The sequence below is a fragment of the Anticarsia gemmatalis genome, chromosome 7, assembly GCF_050436995.1.
Source record: "Anticarsia gemmatalis isolate Benzon Research Colony breed Stoneville strain chromosome 7, ilAntGemm2 primary, whole genome shotgun sequence".
Lineage (NCBI taxonomy): Eukaryota > Metazoa > Arthropoda > Insecta > Lepidoptera > Erebidae > Anticarsia > Anticarsia gemmatalis.
This window is the reverse complement of record NC_134751.1, coordinates 14,214,653-14,237,667: the sequence shown is the minus strand read 5'-3', so window position 1 is coordinate 14,237,667 and position 23,015 is coordinate 14,214,653. Positions and strand designations below refer to the sequence as shown.

At 39.6% G+C, this 23,015-nt stretch overlaps 1 protein-coding gene across 1 annotated transcript in view; it reads left to right on the top strand.

Moving 5' to 3' along the window:
* LOC142974102 (uncharacterized) overlaps window positions 1–23,015 on the top strand; it is a 35,781-nt gene that overhangs the window by 6,249 nt on the left and 6,517 nt on the right. Inside the window, exons 4-10 of the mRNA XM_076116255.1 lie at window positions 203–466; window positions 2,072–2,247; window positions 8,191–8,394; window positions 16,263–16,428; window positions 18,353–18,482; window positions 18,817–18,969; window positions 22,413–22,418. Coding sequence (XP_075972370.1) covers window positions 203–466; window positions 2,072–2,247; window positions 8,191–8,394; window positions 16,263–16,428; window positions 18,353–18,482; window positions 18,817–18,969; window positions 22,413–22,418 — 1,099 coding nt within the window. The remainder of the gene's footprint in view (window positions 1–202; window positions 467–2,071; window positions 2,248–8,190; window positions 8,395–16,262; window positions 16,429–18,352; window positions 18,483–18,816; window positions 18,970–22,412; window positions 22,419–23,015) is intronic.

The following is a 23,015-nucleotide window of genomic DNA, read 5'->3' as shown; positions in this document are numbered from 1 at the left end:
CAACTGCATGCCAAGCAGTCTTGTGTATCATGCTTATCATCTAATATAATTAACTACCAATTTAATTTAATTTAAAAGGTTCGAGGTAGTCGTAAAATTCCATTAATTTAAACGTAATTTTACCGCTTTTGGTGTATCTCTTTTTTCATAGGGTAAACCGGTTCAGATGTTGCTTTTATATCTATATATATGTAACGAACAGGTAAACCTAGCAAACACAAGCATAGAGCTGTCGAAGCAGAACATGAACCGTTTCGCGCGCATCCTGTTCCCGCCCAAGCCGGAGGTGCTGAGCAACATGTGCAAGCAGGGCTTCGACGACGCGCTGCGCTTCCTGCACCGCAACAACATGATCTCGTGCACGCGCTGCCTCGCCGTGCAGTCCACCTTCCAGCTGCACGAGGTGCTCGACGACTCCGTCTACGACTACGACCCCGAGTGCGAGGAGTGCAAGACGCACAGGCAGGTCCGTGCCATCACGCCATCACGCCATCACACACGCTAACTTACGTGATTGTATTTCAGTTTTGATTGTTTATTATTGCGTTATACTAGTGATTAAGTGACGTTCCGTCGACCACGTATGTATCGAAACGACACGGCCTACACGTAGGTACTTACTCCGCTTGTAATATGGCCATCAATGTACAGGTTAAAACAACAATTGGTCGTAGGTAATGTGAGCTATTGCCTTCTAGTTCTACACTATTAACTTGAGCATCAAATTATTAACAACTCGAAAGCACTCACACTAATTTACGTATTTCGACACCGGGTCTTTAACTAAACTAGTCAGAAAAATTAAGGGATATAAAAAAAAATCCAAAATTTTGGGTGATTTTCAACAAGCTGTAACTCCGAGGAAAATGGTCGTACAGAAAAAATAAAAAAAGAAATTGTAGCTCCAAGTGTCTAGTTTTTAGATATGACCGTGAAAAAATTTTGTCATGCCCAGATCTGGAGAAATCCTACGAAAACTACGAAAAAAAAAATATTCCAAATTTTTCCCGTCTAAAAAAAGGTCCACGGGCTTCAAAAAATTTTTTTTTATTCTTTCGTTCAAAAGCTCTTTTAGAAAATTTAATCCTCTTTAATTTGCCGTATTCAAAAATCCTGTACAACAATTTGGCGCGGAGTTGTTGTCAATCAAAGCAAAAAGTTATTTTTGACTTTGATATTCAATAACTCCGGAAATAATGATCGTACAGGAAATCAAAGGAAGGTTTTAAAAACTGCACAATATTCTCTATAAGAAAATGTAAACATCTTTAAGAAAAAAAAAATTGTGAATTGAAAACTCGGACTGAAAAAAAGACAAAAATTCGCAAAATTAAGGATATTTGGATAACTTGGTATAACTTTGGATAAAATGGATGAACGAAGGATATCGTCGGTAATTTTTCAACCTCAAAGTGTCCCCTAAAATCCCTCAAAAATTCAAAGCGCTGCGCTTTTTTTTTCATTGTGCCCTGAAGCACAGAATAATAAGTACTAAAGCCCGAAGCTTCAAATTCTTTGTTTTTGTAAAAATCACCATTATGAGCAATTTTGTGATTGTATAAATTTTTTTAATATTTTTTTTTTCTATCTAAAATCTTTATTTTTTCGATTAAAAGCAAATCGCGTGCCTATGCTCACTCCACGACATCGTCGAGCCCGATTGGCTGATGCGCATGACCATCACCATTGGGGTCGTAGACAGTGGACCAGTGTCTTATGGACTGACGAATCTTGATTTTGTCTTCATGGCAGTGATAGACCCCTCGTTTTGCGATTTGCTTTTATAGTCATATCTAAAAACTAGACACTTGGAGCTACAATTTCCTTTTTTTATTTTTTCTGTACAACCCTTTTCCTCGGAGTTACAGCTTGTTAAAAATCACCCAAAAATTTTGTTTTTTTTTATATCCCTTAATTTTTCTGACTAGTGTATCTCCATACTAAGAATTAGAATAAGTTGTACGATTTAGTTGTAAAAGTTTAATAGACAGACTAAAATGAGCCGTGGGGTGACGCGTGATACGCGGGGGAGTGAGGAGAGCGGTAGATAAAGCGCGGGGTGTGTTGGCAGGACGCGCTGGTGGACGACCTGCCGGACACGGTGATGACGATATTCCAGAACGCGATCGAGTCCGCCAACAGCGGGCTCGTGAACTGGCTGCTGCGCCGCCGGGCCGTGCGCTGCCTCACGCTGGCCGCGCTGCCCTACCGCGTGCCCGTCGACATCGTGTACGCCACGCTCGCCAAGTGAGTGCGCGCTCTCCACACATACATACATACACTGTACACACATACATACACATTCATACATACATACACACAGCACTCGTATACACTACCGCGTGCCCGTCGACATCGTGTACGCCACGCTCGCCAAATGAGTGCGCGCTCTCCACACATACATACATACACACATACATACACATTCATACATACATACACACAGCACTCGTATACACTACCGCGTGCCCGTCGACATCGTGTACGCCACGCTCGCCAAGTGAGTGCGCGCTCTCCACACATACATACATACACACATACATACACATTCATACATACATACACACAGCACTCGTATACACTACCGCGTGCCCGTCGACATCGTGTACGCCACGCTCGCCAAGTGAGTGCGCGCTCTCCACACATACATACATACACACATACATACACATTCATACATACATACACACAGCACTCGTATACACTACCGCGTGCCCGTCGACATCGTCTACGCCACGCTCGCCAAGTGAGTGCGCGCTCTCCACACATACATACATACACACACACACGCACATGCACACACACACACACACGCACACACACACACGTGTGTGTGTGTGTGTGCATGTGCGTGTGTTTTATTTTTTCACCAAATGACTGAACTATTTAGGCCAGAAACTGCGTTACTTTGCTCAGGAGCGTATGTCCGCCATTTTTAGTGCGTTTAACAGTCTGTGGCACTCTATCTCTCTGCTAAATATTATGCTGATAGTAATAAGAATAAGATGGACATACAGTTCACATATTTGACATTTTGTACTTAGCTGATTCAATGGAGTTTCACTCGGCGTCGTTATGTTTCTCTATGTTTTATATCATCGATTATCTTTTATGTTACATATCGTTCTTTATCCAGAAGGAACACATTCCGCGCTGCAATTACATTGTTTGTGCTGGAGCAAAGTCGATACTACATTAATGTAATCAATAAGTAAACGTACGCGAAAAGAGAACCGGGATTATTTAATACCTTTCAGAAGAAGTGAAAATTTGCCAATATAGAGATACATATTATCGCTCCCAATGCTGTTAAGTATTATAGAAAGTGGTATGAAAGCTGTGTAACTGCGTCGCTCAAACGCGCACACACATACACACACATACACACACATAAACCACTCACTTGGTACTCGCTGCATCGAGCACCGAGCACCGGGGAGCGGTCGGCGGCCCTTTCATCGAGTGTGCCGTCAGTTACTTACACTAAACCACTGGTCGACACGCGTGATGTCAGAGTTGTCTCTACTACTCACTAGTACTCACTACGCTAGCCGCTGTGGTGGCGGCACACGGAATTCCGTAACATAGTACAAACTATAGATAAGATTGCATGTACTGAAGGTGAACTACAACAATATTAGTTAACATTAGTGTTATATCACTACACTAGCTGACCCGCGCAACTTCGCTTGCGTCACATAAGAGAGAATGGGTCAAAATTGTCCCCGTTTTTGTAAAATTTTTCACCCGTACTCTGCTCCTATTGGTAGTAGCGTGATGATATATAGCCTATAACCTTCCTCGATAAATGGACTATCTAACATTGAAAGAATTTTTCAAATCGAACCAGATCGTTCCTGAGATTAGCGCGTTCAAACAAACAAACAAACAAACAAACAAACAATCAAACAAACAAACAAACAAACTCTTCAGCTTTATAATATTAGTTTATTTAGATTTAGATAGTATAAAACAAAGTCGCCCATTTTGTCTGTAGTCCCTTCGTATGCATAAAACTTTAAAACTACGCAACGGATTTTGATGCGGTTTTCACTAATAGAAAGAGTATTTTCTCCGACAGGTTTTTATATATAATTGAAATACATTGAAACTATATTAGCTGAGTTATAGCGATTTATGTCCAAGAAGTCAGAAAAAAAATCTAATTGAAGATTGCATTTGTGCGTGCGCCGCTTATACCGTTGGATACAAGTAAGAACAATGTATAGCAAAAACATTGGTCTTTATTAGTTCTACAAAAAAGTCCGCGATGACATATATCCAGCTTTTTTATTTAAGTCACAAAAACTACTTTTCTGTATTAAAAAAACATTTAATTCGTTGGGTGATGTTTAACTGGTGATATAACCAATAATACATATATCCTTATCAAAATAAGTAAGTTCATCATCACGAGCATTTAATTTAGATTATTTTTGCAGTTTACAGTGTGTTATTTAGACATATAGTTTAGGAGATATCACGATATTAGTATTGCGGCACGGTACGGGCCGGCCGCGATCGACCGGCCCGTACCGTGATCCGTACCGTGATACCGTGATCGGCCGGCGACTTTGATCTATACATATAAGACAAAAAAAAATCTGTACATTACTTAAATATTTTTTCCAAAAACTGATAGGGGGGGGCGATCAAAGAAGAGTCACAGAAACCAAAAAACATTTTAATATTTTAAACGCGGTTAAGGGAAAGAGAAGTTGTTGTGAATTGAAAATTAGTATCCAATATGTGTTGGTGCGTTGACTGTATTTGTCGAAGTAGCGGGATACACGCAAACGAAGTTGCGCGGGTCAGCTAGTCTATACTAATACTATAAAGCTGAAGAGTTTCTTTGTTTGTTTGAACGCGCTAATCTCAGGAGCTACTGGTCCGACTTGAAAAATTCTTTCAGTGTTAGATAGCCCATTTATTGAGGAAGGCTATACGCTACGACCAATAGGAGCAGAGTACCAGTAAAAATGTTACAAAAACGGGGAAAATGATGACCCATTCTCTCTTATATGACGCAAGCGAAGTTGCGCGGGTCAGCTAGTGTGTTATATTGATTCACATTACATTTATACTTGTACACCTTCAGCTGTTAAGCTTGCAACCTTTCACTTATATCATTATCGATGGCAAACATAATCAGCTACTTCCTACGTAGGTCGATCGTAACGAAATATTTGGATTATACTAAGCTTTTCAGATTTTCGCGATCGAAAGATTGAAGGTTTATCTCTACTGTTTGTTTTATTTAGTTTGTTTGCTCGCTCATGTTGGAAAAGCAACACTAATAATAAATGTAAGCCATTACTGTTGGGCACGCGGATCCTCCTGTAGTGAAGGAGGGCTTTGCAAGAGTCCACCACGCTGGCCAAGTGCAGATCGAAGACTGCATTCTTTCAAGATCTGTTATAAATTAGTCTTAGGCATCCACAAAGTTTCATCACGATGTTTTCCTTTGCCGTTAGAACAAGTGATAAGTAATTATTTCTAATAATTACACACAGAACTTCGAAAAGTCATTGTTGCGTTGCTTCAAGTTTCTTAGTGTTTAACACTCATTGCTCGGGGAGGAATGCTAGGACGCGGCTGTTACTGCTTGTTTTGACAATAAGTTACTAGATTAAAATGTAAATTTCAACAAGAATAAAGTAGAATTGGTTAGATCATAGATTCCCAATCTTTTATGGTCTACCGCCCCCTTTACGAGAAAAAGAATTACAACAATTGTTTTATGTAATACTTTTACCAATTTTATGTTACATCTCAAATGTGTTTGGAGCTGGTACCACCACGGTTAAGGTCGGTTCCTCCCCAAGCGGCGCCGCGGCGGTGTGGCGCGCAGGGAGTGCAGGGAGTGCAGGGACCGTATGGTTGAATGTAGTGTGGTCGTGTTGATGCGTGGTGCGTGACGCGTGGTGTTGCGAGTGTTGTGACTAACATGTGGTCGGTTTCTAGTTATGTCGGTGGGCGGGTAGAGGTGCGCTCCGTCCAGTACAAGGTGGCGGGCTCGCTGGTGGCTCGTAGGAAGCGCTGTGTGCGACACAACAACGTCATGACTAGGTCAGTGCCGTGGCGTCCCTCGCTGTCGACCGCTCTGTGCCGGTGGAGGGGCTCGTGTCTCTTGTCTGTCGATGCCGATACTTAACATACATGTTGGTCGATGGAAACTAAGTGTCTGTACTTATCTAAGGATAAAATAAAACATAATTTTACTCACCAGCCCTTTATTATATGAGTGTGTATAAACATGTTAGAGGCGCCCATAGCCAGTTGCGCTCACCGGTCGGTAAACGATCTGTGGGTTAAGCAAATCTTGGTGCGGTATTTCTATGGTTGGGTGACCGTATAGTGGTATTTGAACTGGGCGTCTCCGTGCTTCGGAGGGCACGTAAAAAGTCGGCCCCGGTTGTTATCTACTACGATAACAGTCGTTAAGCCACGTCAAAGGCCTTCGGGCGGTTTGAACAACTTTGACACTAGGTTGACAACAGTAACTAACCATACGATAAAGAAGTATAAATAAGTATGTTGTGTTTGTACATTGATTTGCTGAAACAATGTAAAGCTGCTGTAATAAGCAAATAATGCAGATAATAATAATACATGATTGTTATTGTGATAGATAGTTAGAAAAACTCACGCGCGTCACAGATAACGCGGGTCAGAGAGATGTCAAGAGCAGTGACGTCACACTGCACTGTCCAGCATCAAGCACTGATACTGGTCTAGTGTTACAGCTATAAATACTTATTAGATAATGATCATGCGATAAAACACACACAATGACATGAAATCATGTAATTGTTAGCAGTAGAGCAGACTGTGAATTAGCATTATTTCTAAAGAAGCGGATTGTAGACATCGAGCACTGCGATTGGTCGAGCACCGTCCGCTCGACCAAGTAGAAACGTACCCCTATAGCTAACAATGGCATTTCAACTCACAGTGTGTGTTTTATCACTGGATCATTATCTAATATGTATAAATAAGTGTGCGCTTATAGCACTAGAACAATCTCCGCGGGTGATGCTGGACAGTGCAGTGTGACGTCACTGCTCTTGACATCTCTCTGACCCGCGTTATCTGTGACGTGCGTGAGTTTTTCTAACTCTGCTATCTATCACAATAACAATCATGTATTATTATCTAATGGTCAGATGGTTCTTTGTTTGTTACTCAATCTCGTCTAAACTACTGACCAGATTTAGATGAAACTTGGCAGTATTGTGTCAAACAGACATAGCAAGCGATGTTCTTTAGGTCCTACATCTTCCCTATAATAATGACAGATAATATTTTCCCCAAAATACAATCTAACATGCTCCAAAATTTCATCCCAATCAGTTCAGTAGTTTTAACGTGCGTGTCGTACAAACACACTGTGGTATTAGTTATATGTATGTTATTGTTGGTATAAGGTATAATTTGATTGGTATCAGCGGTTGCGTGTGTAGTTGTCGTTATCGCTAGTATCGCTCGCATTAGTCGTGATATGTACCGGATTCACCAAACATTTGCTTAATACCTGAAATGATGTAGCACGGTGTTCGACCACGTGCCCAGTGCCTGACATATGACAACAGACTCGCGCCTTCTTACATAGGACTATCACTGTAGGAGCGAGACGCGGCTACATTGCATACACCTCCTCACGTGTAACTGGCGTGGTGTTATGACGATGTTGATAATTAAACATAAAATATTGAAGAAACGTGCCTTCTTCATAATTGTATTATCTCCATTACGAAGATTTAACGTTAACATGACTTTTTGAGGATCTGTGTTGTTTAGTATTAATTCAACGGTGATGGTAATGTTTAGAGAGCCTTGCATGATGCACAGTGGTTTGAAGCGTCCACTCCGCGCCGGGGCGGCGTGACGGACTCTAGGCCGAGCACTTCCCCTCCGGGGAGACAGCCGGGTCTAGACAATGAACAGTATTGCTCACTCACACGTTTGCGACATCTCATTAACGATCATTCTTTTTCCCACTAGTACTTTAGATTTAGAAGTCTCCCTAATTATACTTATTTCAAAGGACAGTGTAGTTTACCCTCGTATGTTAAGTGTTAGTGATAGAGCGTCAAGCGACGTTCATAAGGGGTGTAAGTCGTAGCGCGTACATGTGCGTGTGTCAGGCGAGCGGCGAGGGCGGCAGGTACAAGGTGTGTGTGTGCGCAGGTTCGTGACGTGCACGCCCAAGATGAGCGCGTCGCTGTGGCGGCTGAGCCTGAGCGTGCTGCAGCAGCTGCACGGGTTCGTGTACGCGTCGCACGACCGCTCCGCCGCCGCCGCGCGCGTCTACTACAAGCTCACCAGCGACCACCACCGCGACCACCGCGACCTTCGCGACCTCCGCGACGACGAGCAGCTCCTCGACCGCAGGTACGTCGCACCCTCCTCACACCTACTACACTCACTACACCCACTACACCTGCATGGACTCCTTCATCGTTATACCGAGTGAAGATTGATTCCTTATTATAATTAACTTTAAAACTGTTCGTATGTACAGCGAAATGACACACATCCAGCAGGATTAATATACAACACGGACTTTGGACATTTGACATATTTCGAACAGACTATAACACAAAACCGCGCACGGCAAAATCCGGGCTGCTTTTTTGTATGACTTACTTTAATGTGACGTCATTGTGCTATAAGTAAAAAAAAGTATTCGTAAGTTCTTCATGTCTGTTCTCTTCATATTCAAAAACGCTCGTTTAAGATTTTAACATTAAAATAACCGGTGTCATGTGCCCGGTGTCACCCATACAGAAGCTCTCCCCTTCCTGACTCCGGAGGCAGGGCAGCAGGGGACAGTTCATATTTATTTATAAGTAAAGTATTCAGTAGTATCTGTAATGATTGTGTTATCAGTTATCTTATCTGGACGACCTTCCAGATTTCAACTTGACTTTAACATTTACGTCACTTTCAAATGAAAACAATAATTTGAACAATTTTGCATATTTTGATAACTCCTAAAATGTAATTAAAGCTTTGTTTATCATTGTATCCGATTGTGTAATAAGCATGTAATAACTGCCCACGCTTTTTTTTACACACGGTCATTTGATTTCAAACTAAGCAGAGCTTGTACTATGGTAACCAAATAACTGATAAACATACTTATATACTTCTAAATACATACTTATATAGATAATTCACAACCAGGCTCAGAACAAATACTCGTGCTCATCACACAAAGATTTGTCCCGGGTGGGATTCGAACCCACCACACGCGGCGCGACGGTTGTTGCGGCGAGGTGACCGCTTAAACCACTGCGCCAAACGTGCAGTTAGATTCTATACATCCAACTTGTATATACCTACACTGCTGATCCAATGATATCGCAGCAAAATATTGATTTAGTGAACATCGGGGCACTGCAGGTACGGGGCTCGATTTCCGGCCAAAGTGTAAGTGGTTATTCAAACTTGTCAGGGGAATCTTTGAGGGGTCAAGGTAACAAGTACGCGGTAATAACACGCACGGCGGTGTGCACGTGTGTGCGTGTGTAGACACGTGCCCGCGCCGATTGTGAACAACAGAACAACAATGCAATTTGATACGTACAAGATAATGCACCGCGCACTGAGCGCTGGCCACCCGGCTCTCAGGTCACCTCACTTACTCGTATATACAGATATTATCTGTTCGCAAACATACAAATAAACAAAATAATTAATTCACGCTCGTATCGTAACACATCATTCACCATAATAACAAACGAACTCACTTCACTGGAACAAAAACATGAACCTTTTAACTTTATTAACCCTCGGTTCCCAGTACATTTAACGGTAGTTTATCTATTCTTTAGCGTGTTTTTTGTATGAGTTTTGACACTATTGAATAGATAAACTCCCGCTAAATGTACCTCAGAAACCGGGGGTTAAAGATTTTGGATAAATGTGCACATTACGCGGGAATTGTAATGTCAGTATGTTCGATGTAGCTTAGTCTAGAATTAGTGGACCGTGTGTGAGTATAACGAAGAAAATTGCACATTTTCTTTGAAGAAAAATATTAGTTAATATGTAGAACAATATATTGATATAGAGCCCTTTTTAAAAGTTTTACATATTCTAATTTTTGTGTAGTCTTAAGTGACGTGGTATAATGTCTGCCGGCGACGCTGCGTGGATGCTGGACGCGACATGGACGATATTATTATGATAGTGAATATCTCTGTGCGCTACCGGCATTTAATTAAAGTTATTACTAACACTAACGACGCAGTAAACAGATGCAAACTCTCGAAATAACGATTATGTCATCGTGTCAGTTCCGCTTAGTTTGCACTCAGATGACTGTCTACTGTATTTGTTGTTCAAAGATATTTAATTAAGTACTTATTTATTTACATAGTTAAGGATTCGTGTTCTATATGTAGACAAGGCTTGGGGCATGTGTCAGTCATTGTGAGATATTTGCAGACAATCTTGCGAGTGTAATAATAGATCGCGGCGGAATGCACAACAAGGACTATACGTAAAGTACATACTGGAACATGGAGCTACTACATGGACACAAACATAATATCACGTTTGTTACGTCTAGGGCTGCCAGATCCAGGCTGATCATTTCCTAGACATTTCTGGGGCCACGAACGGAATCAGAGTTTTGGTCTTCGGTCCGAGACTACACAAATTAGGATTGCCAAAAAAAAAGTCGTTATATCATAACTTTGCAAAAAAAATAGTGTTTTTTTTATTCCGGGATAGCAAAGTTAAATTACTGGACACGGGACAACACGCAAATTTCCGGGCCTTGACCTTCCAATTTCCGGGACAATCCCGGTAATCTGAAGGTAAAGGCAAGTTCAAAATACTACGTACGTCACGCCATTTACAATGTTAGTCCCATGTAATAGGGGGCGAGCTTATTGCAACATACCGGGCTCCTTACCAAACTCTGGGCTACTAGTGAGGAAGCATTAATTAAACATACAACTTAAACATCAATGTATTGTCGCTATCACTTACCTGCGATAACACAGTGCTTGTCAGATAATTTGAAGTTCACACAGTACACATACATCACACAGTAACTTCAGTGTGTTCATTCATCAAAATGTGATGAAAAACGTGACGAGTTTATGTCAGGTGTTTTAAAAGCCTTAAGTGCATAAATGCAGTATAGCTATAAGATTTACAGACTAGATTAGATTTTGAAAACGTACTGACTGACATCTTTTTAATTTTTGTACTTTTTTCATCGTACCTACATTTGTATTTATCGTCAAATCTTGTTATTTTTCTACATTAACCGCGTCCCTGTGGTAGGTCTTATACTTTTCGAAAAGTCACCGACATATCCGTATCCTTATCTGAAGAAATATCTAAATACATACTATCAAACATTTCAATACCCATCCAAAACATCTTTTATAACATCTAGATAATATGAAATCTTTTATATCCGTAACTGCGGAACCGATAAAAAATACCAGTGCGTCAATTATTACAATATCATAACATTATTAATAATTCACAAGTCAGTTTATAGGAAGTGTGCAGTATCAACAGTATGTGAAAACGCCATGACACAATTACATCGGTGTGGAAATAAACAAAACGCACGTAACAGAATGTCACGTGAGCGTGGAACTCATAACATTACTAAATATCATTATTATTATATCGATACGCAAAACATCACGTTTTTCTCATACTGCACTTCAATAAGTGTGAAGCGATCGTACTATGGACCAACCTTTGCCCCCTGTGACCTACGTACGACATAAGTACATAATATATATAATGGCCTACCTTACAGTATTCTAATCCCGTTCCAGAAAAACATTACACACATAATATCACGCCGGCTAAAGGGACCCGGGTGTAGGCAGAAATGTACGAAACAATGAAAAACAATGCGAGTGCCATTCACGTAATATGTGGCGAGCCTACTGAATATTTCTCAAGAAGATTAAGTTGAATAAGAATAATAGCATTCTGTCGTGCTCGGGAATCGAACCCGAAAGCTAATATATGTATATTTGTATATGAATAATCAGCAGTCGGATAAACCACCGAGAGTGCCACGGAAGACGTCAAAAATTATAATTTTTATAAGTTACAAACATAGAAGGCCTAACCCCTTCCCTCCTTTAGGAGGAGACCCTTGCTCTGCTGCGGGACAGTAAAAAAAACATAGAGAACTGAAACACTGTATGAAATGTAATAAGTTAATAACAAAGGAAGGCCAGATGTCGGTAGTAACTGCGTGTAGTTGTTCGTTGTCCCATTTCTAGCGGCCGGCAGCGCGCCACTATCAGCGGTCAGCGCCGATAGCGCACGATGCCGCGCGATACACCGCGATACACAGCGATAACCAACTGTTTGCTCATTACAATACATAATTGCGTTCTCTGTTCAATGATAGCGAAATTAATAAACCTTGTTTTAGTTCCCACGACTTATTATTGTTGTTTTGTTGTTGACTAACTGACTGATGACCAGAATTTACCTAACTGACTTTACACTGGCTAAAGTTTGACACTCAAATACAAGTAAGTATATTCAGGTAACTAATTAAATGTGTTTGCTTTTATGCTAAGAACACTTTCAATGTCTTGTTACTTTAACAATGTAGGTATCGAGCATTGATTTTAGAGAAAATTTCAAAAATAAATTGACAGTCTCGGTCCAGTCCTCAAGTTTTCCGCTTAGCAACACATTTGGCAATAAATTTTTATCGACTTAGATACTATCATTTATAGAAGAAAAATATATTTTCAGTTTGTGTCATCAAAACGTATAGACATAATTATGCGGGCAAAGGTTGATTAACGTCGAGCTTGTTCCACCATGTTGACTCAGATCATCATTACTTCATATGTGATTGTACAATACAAATGGCCACGTGTTACAAACATACGTTAACCTCTAATTCGCGATAACATGTTACAATGTCATACAAATATACTGCGCTACCTGTGAGTGTAATCTCTACAACATTATGTATAATCCTTAGTATTTAAAAACGCATTAGTTTCGCGATTAACGTCCCACTGAGTAGGAAAAGATTACTACATTCGGATCGTTGGTTACTCATTTAGCAAAATGTTAAACTTTCACATAAAGTCTTGCATTATAAGATTATAGTTGAATTTACATTTACGCACACATAAACAATTTAAATATTAATTGTATGAAAATCAAAATTAATGTCCTCTTTCTAGCTGATATTTAAATTCAACGGCAAGTTTTATTAAAACCAGCCAACTGTGCAAGGCTTTTTTTAATACTTTGTTCATGTTTTGCCTGTATATTGTAATATACAGGTAAAACTCGGTACCCACACTCTATTCCCTTTACTCTCATAGCTCGGTAGGACGGATCTTGGATCCTTTTCACCTCGTCGTCCGTCACGTTGAAAGCATCGCGTTCGTCGCTTGTGGACGATAAATGTTTAAATGTTATAAAATGCGTAATTTATCACTGCAGTTATTCCATCAGGCGATTCAAAAGAAATTCAGATTACGATTACGTAACTGTATGATAAAATTTTTGCGTATAATAATACTTGGTTTATATCAATTAGATAAACAAATTGCGCAGTTAGTTTAGTTTGTTCTGTGTTGTATGTTTGTGTGTCATTGTTAGTATTGTTGTCATTACTTCGTGTGATAGTGTAATCCTCAGCCTTGGGGGTAACATGACATAATTCAATAATGAATGACAGATTATAATATATTAGATATTAACATCCGCGTCAATGAAATTTTAGGAATTAGAATTAACGTGCGGATACATTTGATATTCAATAAAATTGATATAATATGAATAACAATACACAAAAAGCTGATATTAATGGGCACTTCCATCTATTTATCGCATGGTCAGTGGTCAACACAATGTGGTTCAAGCCGCCCTTTGACATATCGTAATTACCTTCATTGACAACAACTGGGACCGAGTTCCGACATGCTCTCTTATACGCAGTGTCGCTCAGTGCAATTACCAGCCACCACCCATCTATAGAATATCCGTGCTAAAGGTTGCTTAATTGATGATGCATGATCAATTATTGTATCAACTACAATATATCTTTAGGCGATTGAAAAGAGTTGCCGTGAGTTTCTTGCTAGCTCTTCTCATTCTCTCTTACCGAGCTAGTGGTAGATTCAAAATTGCGACGACTATCACAACTAACAAGTTTTTATATTTGACCTATATGAGTTAAATGATTTGATTTGGACTATTAACCGACCGATTAGCTATCCGAGACCTAATGCAGGCGGCTAGTATAAGTCTGCCGGTCAGTGTGTAACCAGCCTAATAATTTCAGTAGATAAGTATAATAACGTTACTAGGATTATTAGATTAATTAATTCGCAGTTATCCTTCGAGTGATAAATGCATAAATTATATTTAAATACTTTAGATATAGTTTGATGTCCTTCAATAAAACTACATATAACTCTTTCATACACGTTATTTCTAATCCTCGCTAATGAGCCGTGTTGTTGCGTAATTAGAAGGTTAGTTCATAAATGAGTTTGACGCGGAATTCCGTCGTTTGCGTCAAACACCGCTGGTTCTGGAATCTCATGAACGTTCTAATAGATGAATTATTGACAAACTCATGAAGCATGACATTTTGATAATGTTGCGTGGTTTTTACTGAGTTAACAGCTACTGTCCTATTGTACTACTATCCCTTACGATTGTAGTTTTACTGACACACCACATTCCTAGTTGACTGGACTTACCTTCAGAATGCATGTGACAAAATTACTCATGCAACATTCGACCTGCTATCACACAGTGGATTATCATACTTATCACTAATCAGTGCTATCTTGAAGCGCAGTAGCTGCGTCACTCAGCCGTACTTCACAGCTCGTCACAGGAGTTATTGCAATTACGTTCTACTTACAAAATAACATCATTATTATATTAATATCATCACGCCCGTGATACTTGAAGATTACAATTCTTACCGGAGTCATACGCCGTTGAAATGATGAACCGAGCGATTCAAATTCAGTCGTCAGAAAGAGAAAGTAATCCTTAGAATTCTATATCGCTATCTCTCTCTCGCGATAGAACTTGAATTGTAGTGCATCAAAAGTACGACCCATATTCAACAGTCAATCTATCTCGCTCACAAAATGTGTCAACTATCTCTCGAGAGTAGCACCCGAAACGGTTGGTACATAGTACAGATACGCGTGTGACGTCACGCTATATAATAATGAAAATAAAAACATGGCCTGACATTCGACCTGGCAGTTTCGATAGAGGCTGAACAACACGCGGTTCACGTCATCACTCGTACTCGGCGCTCGGTATCTACTCACTCGTAGTATTGCGTTGTATTTCAGAACTACCGCCATATGACTAGCTTATACCAGCGAATTTGTCCGCGTGGAATGTTTTCCCAGAGTAAATAGCATCCCTTAGATTAATCTAGCTTATAAATTACAAGCTCCTCCCCAAATCTTTTAACCCGGACGAAGTCGCGAGCAGAAGCTGTATCTATATGTATGTATATATTCTATGTGTTAATCCCGGTCATAGACCATCTGTGTACAAAATTTCATATAGGTACATACATTCAATAGTTTTTGCTTGAAAGAGTTACAAACATACATCCATCCATCCATATTTACAAACTTGCGCATTTATAATATTGGTAGGATTTGTGTGCTCCTCATTAATTTAGCAAACATTAGCTACTAGTGTTAGTGTGAAACACAAACTTATGATAATATAAGTTAATTGTTAGTGGTAGTGTTGATTGTATGCTCGAGCTTGTTCGTTGTGAAACATTGAGTACTGTCCATCCATCCGTGTTATTTGCTAATATTTCAGCATTGATTCCATTTCCTTTTGTTGTTTAAAATTTGTAGTTATTTACTGTGACACCAATAACCCTCCAAGTTGTCACAATATTATACATCAGTCTCTCACTGCTCGTCTGTTCGGGATCAACTGAATGTTACGAAACGCATTCCCATCTATACAACACTTCATCTCTCTATGTGTGTTCGTAACCAACCATAAGGAAGGTTTTAGTGTTTGTGATAATTTGACATGTCCTGGAACAATGTCAGGTCCGCTATTTATTATTACTTAACACTTATCACTCTATTCGTCGTTATTTCTTTACGAACTTATAAACGCGTATAGACAGTGGAGACCCGTGCAGAGTTGGGGCATAGGTATAACAGCGAACCGGTGCAGGGAAGGTACTAGTAGTTGAGCGCTACATGAGTGTTGTGTGTGTCCAGGCGTGCGAGCGAGTACCGCGTGACGGCGGGCGCGGCGGGCGTGGTGGGCGGCTTGTCGGGCGGCGCGGCGCTGGCCGAGGGCGGCGACACGCTGGAGCACGTGCTCAGCGTCACGGCGCACCACGACGCGCTGCTCGCCTACTACTACCTCGACGCCGAGAACAAGGTCAGTACTACCCCCTGACACTGTGACACTCGCTGATCCTCACAGACACTCAAAGATACCCACAGACACTCACAGCGACCCACAGACACTCAGTGGCACTCCCTGACGTTCAGTGACACTCGCTCGCACTCGAGCATACTCACTGACACTTATTGACACTCGCTCAATAGTCGCTGACACTCGCAATATCCTTAAATATCTGGGAGCCTGAGAGCACGAGGATGTTTTCAAAATTTCATTAATTTTCAAGTATTGTATAAACGAAATTAAAAATTTAAATCTTCCAAACTTACCATCTAATCAATAAACGTAGTATACCAAAAATCGATTCAGGGACATGATATTCGATCAATATAACATACTACGCAACTTTGGGATCAAGAAACGTAAGCATTCTAGAAGAAGATATTATCTAGCTGTTTGCAGCATCAGAAATCTTGTAAAGCTGTTTTATTGTGTTAAAGAGATAAACAAGCAATAGCATGTTCTAGTAGATAATAACAAATATTCACATATATGTATTGTTATGTATACTTGATGTTATTAAGTTGGTGACCCGTGACCCGTGCTATCAGCGGCGAAGTGACGCGCGTGACGTCAGTGGGGTGATCGCGATCATATCGCTTGTGAATATCGCCTCGCTGTACTTTTGTTGGCGACATTTTGCTTCCTCAACAGTTAGACTACTATGTGATTGATAAAAATGCACATAAGACACACACACACTCGCACAGTTTTACAGGCAATCTTTCGTTCACACTTCGACAGTTTGCTACGGAGATTGGAAACTGAAAAAAATAACCTTAAATATTATGTGCCCAATTTTTAGACAATTGACAATCCCACAAGACATTTTCAAGAAATGACCATGGTGAAGGTATATTTAATTGTGTCTTGTATGTAGGTATAGTAGGTGTAGAGTCGGTCTTACAGTGTTATGATATCCTCACTGGTAGCAGCTCCATACCCCATGAATATAATGTAGAAACTAGTGTTGCATCTGATCAGTTCTCCTCATCGGCGCTTGCTAAGTAAAGTTAATTAACGCGTGTCACATACAAGGCATAATCAAGGCATTGACAATGACATAGCCTTCAGTTAGTTACCTGTCCTCCGAGCTATGTCCTAGACTTACGTGATTCTAATTATTCATGACACACATGTGATTGCATTTTATTAGAAATATAGGTACTATCGTGTATAGGTAAGGCACAGTTCATTCATATTGATTGAAGCAAAATCACTACAGCAGCTTTATCAATTTGCCGTACTTATTTAATTTTAATAAACGCCAGGCGATATATTCATAGAACAAAGTAGCGAACTTTGTGCTAAATTGAAACGTTCCAATTAATATCAATGAGCAATCGTTAAGAAAATACAAAGGAAAATATACATTTATAGTTTTATCGCATTTCGAACTTCGCTCTATCCGCGAGTATCGAGCAGCTCCAGTAGGTAGTGTAGGTAGAGTCGTAGAGCATCAAGTGAGTGAGTAATACGAGTGTTATCATCGTGCGTCGTGGGCATGATAGCGGCCGCTTTGTTTGCGATGCTTTAACTTATACCTACCGCCTTGTCAGTACCTAGTGTCCTACTGGACACTGGTATCTCTATAATATTCACACATTTCTAACACAAAACAGTATCAGATATCATAACAATGTGGGAATCAAACTTAAAACCGTTGAAAATATATTATACGATATATATATATAAAAATATATATATATCGTTACAATATACCTATTGTAACGACATGCTGCTGCATACTACGACTCTTTAGCGGTAAATGCAAATAATTTGATGATAATAAAACTCTACTCACATCTCTAAAGAACTTATTGTATAGGACACAACCAATGTAGCTATATCATCATATAGCTACGTTGGTTGTGTAATGTAACGTATCGTTCGTGATCAGATGAAGATGACGGAGATCTTCGACGTGACGGACGCGGACACGGAGGCGGTGCAGACGCCCACGGAGCGCGCCCTCAACAAGCAGCTGGAGTTCGACAACGACTGGAGCGCCGAGCTCATCGCTGACAACGGTAACCTTACAACATTATATACCATACACTACCACCTCCTTCACAATATAGTTATACCAATTATATATCTTTGTTATTAATCATTATGTCTTCGGACTCGCTACCGCCCACTAGGGGATGTATCGCCCTCGTAGGCTACCTGGCCCTTACAGCATACTTATGTACATTTATTCACTTCACTATATATAGCTTCTTGTCGCATGTACGCGGCAGTCGTCACTTCGTCATCCTTTTTTCCCCGTTTCTTATAAAGAGTGGTCTTTATTAAAGACTATCTCGGCGCTTTCGCCGGCGAAACCTAGTGTGTAATATAAATGTAACGCGTTGTCAGCAGACGAGCTGGACATGGAGGCGATGGACGACGACGCGCTCGCCGACAGGAACATATTCTCGGACCCCGAGAGCGAGTGGCCCCCGCGCCCCCCGCACCCCGCGCGCGCGCGCTCCCCCGCCACGCCCGACAGTGACGAGCAGCCCGAGGCGGACCGCTCCAACGTGTACGTGCAACTCGCATAGTACTACGACATCACACGCTAACATTACCATCTTCATGCAACTTATTTGAAGGTAACATTTAGAATTTTTTAACAAATCTTCAACATGGTTCCTCAAATGAAGCTGTCGTCTGATTTATGGAGTTCTCTAGTCGATTCCACGGAGACTGAAGTAATGATCGTAACGTGTTAACATCGTGTCACGAGCGTGTGTGCTGTTTACGACTACGATTTACTCAGTAATGATTGATTGTGATCACTTCCACTGATCGTTTGCTACAACACACAATATTGCAGTTATTTGTAGAAAGCACGCAAAGTATCGTCGCTACTTGGATTAATTTGTAACTTTAGTCGAATCATTCTTTTGTTTATAAAAAAATTAAACAAACGTGTTCACGATCTAAAAGAGTTGAATAATGTTAAATATTTTTATAAATAATAGTTTAGTCGTGGAATCTACTGTATACGTGGTTCGTAGTACACGTATCTATTCGTAAACAGATCGATACTGTATTTACTGGATCGTTCGGTGTTCTTTGTATGAAATTCTTTACGAACACAATAACATCATCGCCTCGCTGACAGCTTGTTGACGTCTGGGCATCAACCAGCGATCGAACCTTAAGCCTACTTCACAGTGGGTTCATGTGCCAAAGTTACTGATACGTTATTTTATTCGTTACCTCGCTCAGTCGATGCCGAAGCGAAGGCGATACAGTAACGACTCCTTTCCGATTAGATACGTGTGCCAGGGCTAGGGTAAGGGTAACTTTAGGGCCAGTTTCACAGTTTTTGAATAAGTGTCAGATAACCTATCTGCAAGCTAAAGTGACAACAAATGTAGGAAAAAAACCATTAAAATTCCTTTTAATATGTTATCCGCTACTTATTCAAAATGAGTGAAATGGGGTGTTTGAAGTAGTGTAAGTTTATATGAGCACAGATATGAAGCTACATTATGAAGGGAACGTATAACTTTCTCGTAGTAACAGTGAGATATGTTATAATCGCTCGATACTCTCGTTATCTGTACGTTATGTGTTAGGCGGCTTAGAGATAGCACGGAGACGCGGCGTGCTCACTACAGCTGCTAACGCGCGCAATAGTCGGGAGTTCTCGAAACATTCGCATTAATGTCTTTGTCCAATAGAGTATATGACCACTACTGAAATAACTTACTTTTTGTTATGTCCGATGGCTATAAACTTTTTCCAATCTCAACATAGATTTTAATTGTTTTGAGAAGTCAGTCAAATACGCTATTGTATGTTTCTAACTCAACAATTATACTTGATCGCCTCTCTTCTCGTGAGAGACATATGTTCGCCGGCCACGTGCGGATTAGCAGCGTAGTATTCCTCCAATAACTTTTCGTTCCATGGTTTCCAGTTATCTATCAACAATGAATATTGATTAATGATAAAGAAAGTATAACGTTTCGTTTATAATGTAGCGAGCCAGTAGCCAGTGATTAAACAGGCACCGTTATTTAAAATATAAACTTAACACAAGATGTTTTACATTCTGAACTAAAGAAAACAATAGCGATTGGAGAAATTCGCGCTACTGATATTATAACTATCTTAATATAATTAAAATCGCCCTTTTATGACGCGCTATCTCACTTTGTGTTGAACGATATAGCAACAATGACGACGGTGTTCCGTTCCCTCACTGCTTGTCTACGTCTCTTGTATTTATGTTTCGTCTTCGCGCTCCGGTTTGTTGCTATATTCAGACAGATAGATTCTGAAACTTCTGAAACGTAATTTTTCTATTTATTTTCCCCTTCTTTTATTGTCTTACTAATAAACACATATATGTTCTGGTTAATTGTACAAAGTTGTGTTAATTGTACGGTGAAAAAGATGGTCTCTTATGTTCTAACATAAACAAATGTGTGAAACTCCTTGTGTTATGATTTAGTTCTAAATACAGGGTGAAGTTTTGAGTCGTTTACAGTTTTTATAAAATTATACAATAATAGCAAATAGTGGAATTCATAGGTAAACGACTCGAAGCTTATTTTATAATATTTAATTGATACTGGCTTTCACATGTACTGTCCAAGTACTGATCTCGATAAATGCAAGTAAAATATATTGAAAACGAATACATTTATAAAAAATATACAAAAAAATATTTAGTTATTGTTATACATTAGGTATTAAGCTTCAGAAGGCTATGAATAATACAGGACTTTTTTATACGAGTTGATATTTTTTTACATAAAGCTTTTTTCAAAGATTTTTTGAACAGTAGGAATGTTAATAGATTGTAAACTAAAACCGAAATAGTGTCAAAATACTAACGGTATGGATACCGTGAACAATCGCCGCTCAGAATTAGATCGCATTACAAGGTGACGGTGCAAATACGATAGATTTATTTATTTTAACTAATATTTCACGTGTGATGAACTGACAAAATAACAAAAAAATATATAAAAACTGACTTAACGCCATCTATTGGTGAGGTCTCGCAAATTTTGTAAAAAAAGAACACGCCATCTATTGGCGTAGTGTAACAAAAATGAATAAAACCACTTTATTTTTCAATTCATCACATAGAATGTAACTCTTAATGTGATATCAATATTATTGAAAGTTATTATCGTTGTTTAAGCATTAGTTTAGTAAGTAACCTCTAGTTGTAATGTTATGGTGGCTACCTGTACCGTGTGTGCCTGTCTGGTGTGTTCACTGAACAAATTCACGCTCTCTCAGCTAACAGTCATCACTTGTCGTTCTACCCCCGGTTACCGAGGTACCTACATTTAGCGGTAGGTTATCTATTCAATAGCGTTTAAACTCATATAAAAAAAACGCTCTTGAATAGATAAACTACCGCTAAATGTACTCAGAAACCGGGGATTAGTGAATTCGGAACCTTACTGTGGTGTCAAAAGTGCCTTAACAATGTTACCAAGTTGTTACCTTTGATCCTCTCATGTTATATCAGAGTTATTTAACAACTGTTTGTTGTTTTATTAAAGTAATACGCATTATGACACATCAATAGCAATGATAGTTAAAAACTACGTTTGTTATTAAATATTTGTGTTGTGATGTTCTCGCTAAATCATGTTTTCATCCAAGCGATGATTAACAATGTGAGTCATGCGTTTTACTTTAAATGTTTTTAATTTTAAGTAAATAAAGTAGAATGTGTATGATCACGTTTATTACCCATTAGCATAAAGGTGTGTCTACGCTAGAGGAAGCAAGCACGAGCGGAGCACAAGCCTAGCCCAATTCGTGTAGTGTAGACAGACTTACAACTAGTTACAGCCATCGAACGAACGCGCTTTTAAAAGAAATTTACGCTCGTACTCCTTTATTGTAGACAGCTCCTCTATCGTAGACCCACTTTGATAAAAAATATATAAGAAAGTAAAGAGTCGCCTCTTCCGGTTGTACAAGGACTTTCTAAGGACAATGTAAATATATGTTGACATAATATGTTAATACTTATGACATATTGAATTAAAACTCTGATATAAAGAAGTGGGGATTGTATAAGTATTGATTGTTATACATGTTATCGCGGTGATTAGATTTATTTGTAAATAACTCCAAGAGAATATTCCAGAAGGAATCGTGTAATGGTGTGGCCTAATATATGCGCGGTAACATGATTTGGCTGCGTTTTAGATATTTACGAATTAGCGAGGCGCTGTGCGGACGACTCCCGGAAATATTATGATTGTTTTAGGCAGCCTTTAGCATAGCTTTTGGTAGAGTTTATCTTTACACATTGCCTCGATAGCTACAAAAACGCAGCCGTGAATTGCTCGTGCGCATGTTTGCGATGCTGCGGCTTTCGAGCTCGGTCTCCGCGTCTATATTAGGACACATCCTTATTAACATAAATATTATCAGATTGTAATATGTTGTACATTTGATACGTCGTCATTGTACGACGACAAAGGTATTTATTACGCAACATGTCTCGACGATTCCCGTGCTAGCTGTTTTTATACGACTGTCACAATTATTTTTAATAAAAGTTTATAAAAATATTTTGGTTGTTTTAT